The sequence below is a fragment of the Neopsephotus bourkii genome, unplaced genomic scaffold (assembly GCF_033783945.1).
Source record: "Neopsephotus bourkii isolate Nb327-2 ecotype Australia unplaced genomic scaffold, CSIRO-AGI_Nbou_v1 NB_580, whole genome shotgun sequence".
NCBI classification, from domain to species: Eukaryota; Metazoa; Chordata; class Aves; order Psittaciformes; family Psittacidae; genus Neopsephotus; species Neopsephotus bourkii.
The window spans coordinates 657,542-668,528 of NW_026901081.1; the positions used below are offsets into that span (position 1 = coordinate 657,542).

General features: G+C 55.6%; 2 protein-coding genes across 3 annotated transcripts in view; one reads left to right on the forward strand and one right to left on the reverse strand.

Annotated features, from left to right (window-relative positions):
- RAB6A (RAB6A, member RAS oncogene family) overlaps window positions 1–2,216 on the forward strand; it is a 53,814-nt gene extending 51,598 nt beyond the window's left edge. For both annotated transcript variants that reach the window (XM_061351351.1, XM_061351350.1), the window contains exon 8: window positions 1,603–2,216. In XM_061351351.1, coding sequence (XP_061207335.1) covers window positions 1,603–1,667 — 65 coding nt within the window. In that variant the 3' untranslated portion in view covers window positions 1,668–2,216. The remainder of the gene's footprint in view (window positions 1–1,602) is intronic.
- The window catches only part of MRPL48 (mitochondrial ribosomal protein L48), a 76,124-nt gene extending 65,690 nt beyond the window's left edge, over window positions 1–10,434 (reverse strand). Inside the window, exon 1 of the mRNA XM_061351349.1 lies at window positions 10,400–10,434. The gene's annotated coding sequence lies outside the window, so the exon portion shown is untranslated. The remainder of the gene's footprint in view (window positions 1–10,399) is intronic.
- Window positions 10,435–10,987: the final 553 nt, after the last annotated feature.

Sequence of the window (10,987 nt, forward strand, 5' to 3'; positions counted from 1 at the left end):
AGGGCACTTTGTGTTTGACTCCCTGCAGACTGGAGATAGCAGGAACTCAATAGGATTGTCTCCCAGGCAGCTGTGCAGGATTAATGGGGGGGATTTTCCATAGGCTTCTTTGCACATCACTGAGGGTTCAAGGATCTTGAACTGCTCGTGCACACTGATGAAGCTGGCGAGGCTCACTTTGAGCATCACTTGACTTAAATAATAGAGTGGGGTTTAGATCAGGCAAATGGACCAAATATTCAAGATGAATTATTGATCTTTTGTTTCCCTTTTTGTGTTTATTCCCTCCTGATTTCCACAGAAGCACCTTCAACCCCTAAAGACATAATTTGGAAGTATCAGCTGCATGGTGCTTTTGCCTCTGTGTTAACTGATAAGAGAAAGGCTTGAGACTTGTGCTAAACCCATGAGTCACGTTTGGGGATTAGAGTTCCAAGCTCCTCCTGTGAAAGGCTATGGAAGTGTTGGAACTGTAGGGCATCCACTGGGAATTCGAGTGCCAAAGGGAGTAGCTTATCAGCAGCCTGCATTAAAGCTGAGTGCGGACATGGAGTGAGAGGGATGCGCTTGCCAGTTGGATGTGAAGTAGAGAGGAGCAGGAGTTTGGCCTTCCCTGGGCTCCTCTGGCCTCCTGCTGTCTCCATTGTTGGCTTCATTGTTCTTCATTGTCCAGGTGGATCCCTCCATGGGTGCCTTCCAGCTGTGGGTAATGCTGGCTGTGCTGGCAGGCTGAATGGAGCGTTGATGTGAACCTGGGGGCTCCCAAGCTGTTACTGGTTCCCTCTGAAAATGGTCATTAGACACTGGTATGGAACAAAAGGAGATTGCTGGTGGTCACTGGGAAGAGCAGGCTCTGGTTAGAGGCATAGAACCCCAGCCTGGTTTGGGTTGGAAGTGACTTAAAGCTCCTCCAGCCCCAACCCCTGCCACGGGCAGGGACCCCTTCCACTGGAGCAGCTTGCTCCAAGCCCCTGTGTCCAACCTGGCCTTGAGCACTGCCAGGGATGGGGCAGCCACAGCTTCTCTGGGCACCCTGTGCCAGCGCCTCAGCACCCTCACAGGGAAGAGCTTCTGCCTAAGAGCTCAGCTCAGTCTCCCCTCGGGCAGGTTCAAGCCATTCCCCTTGGCCTGGCCCTACAGGCCCTTGTCCCAAGCCCCTCTCCAGATCTCCCCTCCACATTTGGGGTCTGACACTGTTTCTGCTTCTTACTTAAGAACATGTCAAGGCAAAAGGGGCTTCTGAGCCCCCTGTACCTTTACTTCAGCTTGAAGCTGTTTTGTTTAAGAGCCTCTTAAAGCCCTGTGCAGGTATATGAATACTTGCAAAGTGTTTGCACAAAGAAGCTGTGGCTGCCCCATCCCTGGCAGTGCTCAAGGCCAGGTTGGACACAGGGGCTTGGAGCAAGCTGCTCCAGTGGAAGGGGTCCCTGCCCGTGGCAGGGGTTGGAGCTGGATGAGCTTTAAGGTCCCTTTGAACACAAACCACTCAGTGACTGGTTTCAGTGGGAAACACAAACTGAGCATTCCCATTCCCATCCTGCTCCACCTGAGCTTGGTCTGGAGACCATTGGGCATCTGTTTTCCTTAACTTACCTCCTCCAGTGATTGACATCAAACTGGAAAAGCCTCAAGAGCAGCCTGTCAGTGAAGGAGGCTGCTCCTGCTAATACCATGTGGCTTCTTCCTTGCTCCAGAACATCACTGCTTTCCCTCCCTTTACTCTTCATTGACTGCAGTGTGAATATTGGCTTGAACCTTCCCCTTTCAGTAATAACGTATTGCAGTTCATCGTCGCTGGCTGTCTCGTGGAGATGATCTCTTAGCTTCACAAGCACACACACACACACAGGAAAATGTCAGTGTCTTCATTATTTATAAGAAAAAACAAAAAAAAAAGCCAAAATATTCCAGCATATTCTAGTTATAACTTAAAAAAAAAAACCACAAAAAATAGGTACAATTTCTTAATATTTGTTCCTTTTTTTAATATGTTATGATATTGCACTTTGAAATGATGGCAACTGAGGAAGTTTGGCATTGGACTTAGAGGAGATGTGCGTGCAGAAGAACGTGTGGGAATCTCAAACCCGTTTGGTTTCTCTTTAATAACCTGGCAAGGACTTAGCGAGCAGTCAGGAACGCAAGAGGAGGGTTAAATCCTTATCCTTACAATAAGAAGAATAAAAGCATTAAACCCAAGCTCTTAAATCTTTTAAGCAGACATTGACTGGTTTTCAAACCCCCTCCCAATTGGGAGCCAACCTTAAAGGGGGGTTTCAACACCACCAAAGGATTTTTGAGCTCTCGCAGAGGCAACGTGACCACAGCTCCAAGGAGCACACACAGAGCGTCTTTGGGAACGGGCTCAATGGCTTCTGGAGGTCCTTTTTTGGGGGGGTGTGGAAAGGGTGGATGTGCATTAGCAAAACACTTGCAGGAAACAGGGGAATCCTATTTGGAGTGCAGGATGAGCTGAAAGAGCAGTCTGGTTTCCTTTTGGCAATAGGATGCTGCTGGCATAGCGCTGCGCGAGAGATGGGAACGGAGCGGTTCAGGCTGCAGGAGGAGGCGTTGGGAGTTCTTTGGTCCTTTTCGGTTTAGGGGGAATAGGAAGTGAATTGAGGACTGGCACTGCTGGGGTGGGTGAAACCTTTTCCATTTAGCAGGAATGAGGAAGGAGCAGGCGGATCACACAGCAGAGAGGCTGCGGGGACAGACCAGTCCCCAGCAGGCAGAAGGGGGGATTACTGCACCCCTTTCCCATAGGATTATGATAGGTCAGCAGGGGAAGGGGCATTTCCTATGGCTATCTAGTGGAGAGCTCTTAGATGGAAGGGAAAGGAGTTGACTAGGATGGAAACCAACTTCTGATTATCCAGATTTATGCCTTGAATTTTGTAGCTCTTTTTTTTACATTCAATCTCCCAAGTTTCCTTTCGTTCGGTTCATTAGAGCTGTATAGTTTGCTTCAATACTTCCCACTACCATCTTCTGTTTCCTTAGGCTCCCAAATAACCCTTTTCCATCCCTTGGGTATTTATTTCTTTGCTTCATTTTATACTCTTTTCTTTCCCCCCCTTGTCTCGTTCCACCGAGGAACCCGTTCTAGAGCTTTGCTGATGTTTGCGAGACGTAGCTACCCCGGCACCACGGAGCCCGACACCCACTAGAAGTGCACCCTTGTAATGTCCCCTCGTCATTGTGAAGTTGCTGTGTAAGTTACTAACCCCACAACTGTAAATACATTTGTTTGCTGGGGCCAGGCTGGCTGAGTTATAAGTGCAGGAAAGGTGTCGTGATGGCAAGTGAATAGGCAGGCTCCGTCTTTGGTCTCTTCTACCCCTTTAAAGCAGCTTAAAGATAACCCAGTGGGGAAAGAGAGAAGGGAATCGTCCTCACCACCACTTGTCACCAGGGCACGGGGTAGGAAATGTGGAATTCTTCATTCCTGATGGGAATGCCGGGCTCTGCACACCGATCACTTACAGCAAAAGGCAGAATGGAGATGTAAAGTGCTTTTCTAATGCAATATTAAAGGCGAGGTTTTCTTTTTGACGTGGCATGTCTTGAAATAAACATCGATGATCTGTGACCGAGGAGCATTCTTTCTTTGCCAAGGACTTTCCCTGCACCGTGCTGGTCTCCGCGGTGCCAAACCCCTTCCTTTCGCTGCTTTCCCACTTTGGTTCCCTTTGGGGGGTTATTTCCCCTTTGGTCCTCGTTCCCCACGAGCGCATCCTTGGGTTTGGTTCTGACCCCCTCCGTTTGCCATCCTTCCCATTGGATTTGCAAGGAGCCGGCTTAGCGCATCCCAGTGCTAAGCTCCTGGAGCTGCTTGAGGACCCTGCAGCCTGCGTGGCCAGGAGCAGGTTTGTCCAATGGGCCTGTCCCATCCAAAGGCCTCTTGAGGCTGTGATTCCATGAAGGAGCCGTGGCCACGAGCCCGTGTTCAGCCTGGGAACAAGGATGAACCGAGACCCCAGAGACCCACAGGTACGTCCAGCACCGTCCTTGCTGCCTTGCATCCTTAACGTGACAGCAGACCTCCATCCTCTCCAGGGGGAAACCCACTTCCAACATGGGCACAGGAGCAGCTCGGCCCGGTTGGTGGTGTTTCACACCTGGAGTTTGGCTCCATGGACTGCATGGAGACCTCAGAGCAGCTTCCAGTGTCTGAAGGGGGCCTATAGGGATGCTGGTGAGGGACTCTTCATCAGGGATTGCAGTGATAGGACACGGGGTAATGGCTTAAAACTGAAACAGGGGAAGTTTAGATTGGATCTAAGGAGGAAATTCTTTCCTGTTAGGGTGCTGGGGCACTGGAATGGGTGCCCAGGGAGGCTGTGAATGCTCCATCCCTGGCAGTGTTCAAGGCCAGGTTGGACAGAGCCTTGGGTGCCATGGTTTAGTGTGAGGTGTCCCTGCCCATGGCAGGGGGTTGTAACTGGGTGAGCTTAAGGTCCTTTCCAGCCCTAACTATTCTATGATTCTATGACATCCCCTTTGTGTGATGGTAACAAGTCATTGAAGGCATTGTCTAAGGGGGAAAAGGGAGGTTCCTTCTGTTCACAGTGGGGTATCACTGGTACCTCGGCTCTGTTTGATGACAACACCACCCCAGTTCCTTAGCACTTGGACTCAGTCCATACCTGTCTCATTGGAAGCTCTGCCTCTTTAAGTCCATCCAAGCTTGGCAGGGCCCAGGGCATCACCTTCCTGCTGCTTGCTCTGCTCTGGGGGTCAGGGTGCTGCAGGAGGAGGCTTTAAGGACAAAGGGAGGGATGTGATGGGGTCGTGTGCTTGTTCCGACAGCTCCATACAGCGGCTCCACCATTGCTGCCAGCGCCCGCTGAGCGGGGCCGAGGATGAGGATGAGGATGGAGAGCTCGCTCCTCAATCCAGCTGCTTCCTCCCTTCCCTTTCACTAAGGGAAGCGGTGCAGCCTCACCACTGCCTTGGCTTCTGGACCAGCCCCATCTGCCTTGAGGAGCATCCTCCTTAAGCCTCCATCCCAGTGGAGATGGCAGGGACAGGGAGGTGAGTACCAGGAGCAGATGCTCTTTGGTGGACTTACCCAGTGTTGCCCTAAGGGAATGAACTGGTTCTGGTTTGGTGACACCAGCAGCTTAACGTCTGTCACTTGTTGAAGCTCTCCTCTTGCAAGGACCATCAAGGCCATGGAGAAGGCTCAGGGGGGACCTGATGGCTGCCTCCAAGTGCCTGAGAGGAGGATGGAGCCAGGAGGGGCTGGGCTCTGCTCCCAAGGAACAAGGGATGGGACAAGAGGAACCGGCCTCAAGCTGCACCAGGGCAGGTTTAGATGGAGCTGAGGACCAATTCCTGCCCCAGAGGGTGCTCAGGCATTGGAACAGGCTGCCCAGGGCAGGGCTGCAGGCACCGGCCCTGCAAGGGTTCACACCCCATGGAGACCTCAGTGCCATGGGGCAGTGGTGGCCTTGGCACTGATGGGAATGGTTGGACTGGATGATCCTGAAGGGCTTTTCCAACCTGGTTGGGTTGGGAAAATTGACAGGCAAGGAACTTGGAGCATCCTCGTGCAGCGTTGGGGATGTGCTGGAGTTGGTGGCACGGGAGCAGTTGGATGGTGAGAGCTCACTTGGAGAAGGGTTCTGTCACCACAAGGACCTCCCATTGCTCGTGCCTGGGAGATGGGAGCACTGCAAACACCACCTGCACCCCTGGCTGTGGGTGGATCTGTTGGAACCATGGAATCCCAACTGGTTTGGGTTGAAGGGACCTTAAAGCTCCTCCAGCTCCAACCCCTGCCACGGGCAGGGACCCCTTCCACTGGAGCAGCTTGCTCCAAGCCCCTGTGTCCAACCTGGCTTAGTGTCCCTGGGGAGCACTGGAATGTGATGGTCTCGGTTCCTCCTCCCTGCTCCCTGTTGCTGTGGTATTAACCTCAGTGCTGTCACCTCACAGACAGGAATCCCAATAGCCCACCTGTAAAAGGGGTTGGATTGAGCCGTGGGGAAGCTGCTGAGCAAGGCTCAGGCTGAGGACCCCTATCAGGAGGGTGCCCATGGGTCCAGCTCTGCTCCCAGCCTTCCTGGGTTGTGCTGAGCTCCAAAGCCAGACAGGGAGCATCAGGATTAGAGCCTGCCTCGTGCTGGGGCTTGCCCCACTGGGGGGATCAATCCCGGATCCTGCTGTGCTGGAGGAGCCGCATCCACAGCATCCTCCTAGAGCAGCATCCTCCTAGAGCAGCATCCTCCTAGAGCAGCATCCTCCTAGAGCAGCACCCACAGCATCCTCCTTAGAGCAGCACCTACGGCATCCTCCTAGAGCAGCACCCGCAGCATCCTCCTAGAGCAGCATCCTCCTAGAGCAGCACCTACAGCATCCTCCTAGAGCAGCATCCTCCTAGAGCAGCATCCTCCTAGAGCAGCACCTACAGCATCCTCCTTAGAGCAGCACCTACGGCATCCTCCTAGAGCAGCACCCGCAGCATCCTCCTAGAGCAGCATCCTCCTAGAGCAGCATCCTCCTAGAGCAGCACCCGCAGCACCCTCCTAGAGCAGCATCCTCCTAGAGCAGCACCCGCAGCATCCTCCTAGAGCAGCATCCTCCTAGAGCAGCACCCGCAGCATCCTCCTAGAGCAGCACCCGCAGCATCCTCCTAGAGCATCCTCCTAGAGCAGCATCCTCCTAGAGCAGCACCCGCAGCATCCTCCTAGAGCAGCACCCGCAGCATCCTCCTAGAGCAGCACCCGCAGCATCCTCCTAGAGCAGCACCCGCAGCATCCTCCTAGAGCAGCACCCGCAGCATCCTCCTAGGGCAGCACCCACAGCATCCTCCTAGAGCAGCACCCGCAGCATCCTCCTAGAGCAGCATCCTCCTAGAGCAGCATTCGCAGCGCTGCTGCAGCCCCAGCACCATCCTCTGCCTGCACCGCATCCATCCTTGCCTCCAGCAAACACCCAGCAAGAGGGCTGAGGGTGCTGCAGCAGCTCCTTTCCCAGGCTGGGCATGAGCCGGCCGCGATGAGCAGGGATCCTGTCCCTGTGCTGCCTGCGGTGGTTGGGAGCAGCCTCTTCCCTCCGCGGTGCTGCTCCTCCTCCTCCTGGCAGTGCCTGCGCCTGGCTTTGCATCGATCCCTGAAGGGATCCGTTCTGTTCCCCTCCTTTCCACCCCTTCTCCCACCCCGGAGCGTGTGCCAAGGTGGAACGTGGCTTTCGGAAGGTGTTTGGGATCCTCCTGTAGCGGGGATGTGACAACGGCTCCGAGGATGCTCGGGGGCCTCAGGAGCTGAATCAGGGGCGAGAGCTGCTCCCTGCAGGATGAGGTCGGAACTGGATGAGCTTGGGGTCTTTTCCAACCCAAACCCTTCCATGACTCCGTGAGGAGCAGGGGCAGGGCTGACGGCAGCAGCTGGGTGAGGAGGGATGCGATTTCCCGGTGGATTTTCCACCCTTTCCAACCTGTTCCCAAGTTAGTTCAAAGTTAATGCGAATTAAAGCCTCAAATCACCCTCCATCCCCTCTGCCAGAGCATCCACGGTGCTGCCTATCCTCAGACCCGGGCTGCAGGAGGGAGGAAGCGGTGTGGATGGATGGATGGAGGGGTGGATGGGTGAGTGGATGGAGGGATGGATGGATGGATGGAGGGATGGATGGATGGATGGTGGAATGGATGGAGGGATGGATGGGTGGATGGATGGATGGATGGATGGGTGGGTGGATGGAGGGATGGATGGATGGGTGGATGGAGGGATGGATGGAGGGATGGAGGGATGGATGGATGGAGGGAGGGATGGATGGATGGATGGATGGTGGAATGGATGGAGGGATGGATGGATGGATGGATGGTGGAATGGATGGAGGGATGGATGGGTGGATGGATGGATGGATGGATGGATGGGTGGGTGGATGGAGGGATGGATGGATGGGTGGATGGAGGGATGGATGGAGGGATGGATGGATGGATGGAGGGAGGGATGGATGGAGGGATGGATGCTCCCAGCGCTGACCTTCTCCATGTTCACCCGGCCTCGGGAAGAGGGTATGGGAGGGAGCTCAAGGCTCGATCCCGACATTCCTGGTGCTCCATGACCCGTGATGCTTCACTTCCAGACGAGCAGGGTTTGATTCCGGCCGCTCCAGCTGCTTCCTTTGCTCTGACACACGAGGGTTGATGCCCTAGGGCTGTTTGTGGGGCCGTAACCGCTTGTGCCTCCTCCTTGACGCGGATCCCACCGCGTTATTCCTTGCTTTGGAGCTGTGCTGGGATTTGAGCAGCGTTTGGGCCTTCAGCACTGGGAGAGGAGGATGCTGTTGGGTCTCAGAGTTGGGAATGGAGCAGCTCCCCCATAGTTGCTGTTCCTTGGCTCATCCCATTGCTCCGCTCCCACTCAGCATCATTCCCATCAGCACCGGGAGCTGCCGGGAAGCCTCCATTGGGTGAAGGCCTGAGTGGAGCAGACCCCGAGCCGGGTGCTTTGGGGGGTGCTGGTTTCTGCGCCCCCACATTGGTTTGAATGCGTTATCACTGCTTCCTTTGGCTTCCTCACAGTGAAGGGGGGTCTGGCTGCCCTCCTCCTGCCCTTACCCCATCGCTTGGGGGCCCTGGCTCCTCAAGGGACCAGCACAGCCCCACGTGGTGGGACCAGCCCTGGGATGTGCAGGTACCACAGGGATGGGGAGCAAGGGGGGAATGGGGCTCCTGAAGGCCAGCGGCTGGATGTGGCACGGGAGCACTGCAGCATCCAGGTGAACGATCCCAGTGTTTCCATCTCCCCTTTGGGATCTGCAGTGTGGGGAATGGTGCTGGTGGCCCGGGTGCCGGAGATGGGCTTGTGCAGGGAAAACTCCGGCTTTTCCCAGAGCATGGAATGATGGAATGGGTTGGGATGAAGGCAGCTTGAAGCTCCTCCGGTTCCCAACACCATTGCTCCAAGCCCCTGTGTCCTGAGCACGTCCCCACTCGGTTTGGTGCCATCGGCAGACCCCATAGGGAACGCTTGATCCCATCACCCAGGTCACTCATGGGAGACCTTGAACAGGGTTGGGCCCTGGCGCACCCCAGCAGTGCCAGGTCCCAGTCAGGGTGCTGCTGATTGGCCAGTTCCCTCCCCCCCCACACCACTGCATGGACCACTCGTCAAGGCCATGGCACATCCATGTCCCTAGGATGAGGCTGTAGGAAACCAGATGGAAAACCTTGGAGAAATCCGGATGGACAACGGCCAACACACCCGTATCAACCGAGAGGGCTGCTTGGTCATGGAAGGTGATGGATGCCATCCCTTCATTCCTCCCTCCCTCCATCCCTCCCTCCATCCCTCCCTCCCTCCATCACTCCCTTCATCTCTCCCTCCATCCTTCCTTCCATCCCTCCCTGCATCCCTCCCTCCATCCCTCCTTCCCTCCCTCCCTCCATCCCTCCCTGCATCCCTCCCTCCATCCCTTCCTGCATCCCTCCCTCCATCCCTCCCTTCATCTCTCCCTCCATCCCTTCATCCCTCCCTCCATCCCTCCCTTCATCTCTCCTCCATCCCCTCCATCCTCCTTCCATCCTCCATTCATCCCTCCATCCCTCCTTCCCTCCCTCCCTCCCTCCCTCCCTCCTCCCTCCCTCCATCTCTCCCTCCATCCATCCATCCATTCCTTCCTCCATTCACCCCCCCTCTCCTCCATTCATCCCTCCATTCATCCTTACATCTCTCCTTCCGTCTCTCCCTCCTTCCATCCCTCCGTCCATCCATCCATCCATCCATCCATCCATCCCTCCCTCCATCCTCCATCCACCCCAATGCCCTCACAAGTCCCCAGCCACACGCAGGGAGCAGCTGTAGCTCCATTGGGACCAGGGCTGGGACCATCCTGCAAGGAGCCCCCTGCTCCTGAGGGACACGTTTGGGTGGAGCTGATGGTGGAGCACAGATGGAAGTGACGAGGCCGTGGGGATGCTCTTGAGCCACCCGAACCTGCAGGGGCCCCCACACACCGGTCCCTTCCCGAACGGGGCCGGCTCATCCCACGGGGTCTGGATTTGGGATTGGAAGGGAAGGAGCCGCTCTCCCTGGGTCTGCAGCACCAGGGGTTCCCCCCTGCTCCATCCCATCAGGGCCCTCTTTGGGTGGCTTTGAGGCTTCCAGGGGCTCATCCCTGCCCTGGAGCTGCTCCCGATGGACAGGGAGGGAGGAGAAGGGGATGGGAGCTGGGGACACCCGCACAGCTCCAATGGGGAGCGGGACCAAGCCCGGAGATCCCTTGGGAAGCGCCTGCCCCATCCTCCCTCACCCATTGACCGGGGCTCCTTTTCTGCTGCCTTTATTAACGTGCAGAGCTTTGGTTTTCCACGTTTTCCCTCTCCAAACGGGGCTGCAGGGAGCGGGATGAGGATGAGGATGGAGTTTGGGATACCCGGATCCCACACCAGCGCTGGGATGAACCCATCTGGGCTGTGATGGTGAGAGCGGGCCGGGCGCTGCCGTCACTGGGGTTTGTTGGGGTTTCCAATGGAATTCCCATGGGGTTTCATTGGAATTCCTGATGTTTGGAATCGATGGATGAAATCCTGGCTCGGAGGTGATGCCGGCAGCGGGGCCTCTGCCCCCTCCACCCACTGATTCCCAGGGAACTGATTCCTGATGCACCGATTCCCAATTCCCGATGCACTGATTCCCAATGGACCGATTCCCAATGCACTGATTCCCGATTCCCAATGGACCGATTCCCACTGCACTGATTCCTGACGCACCGATTCCCAATGCGATTCCCAATGAACTGATTCCCACTGCACTGATTCCCACTGCACTGATTCCCAATTCCCACTGCACCGATTCCCAATGCACCGATTCCCACTGCACTGATTCCCAATTCCCAATGCACTGATTCCCAATGCACCAATTCCCAATTCCCAATGCATCGATTCCCAATGCACCGATTCCCAGTTCCCAATGCATCGATTCCCACTGCACCGATTCCCACTGCACTGATTCCCACTGCACTGATTCCCACTGCA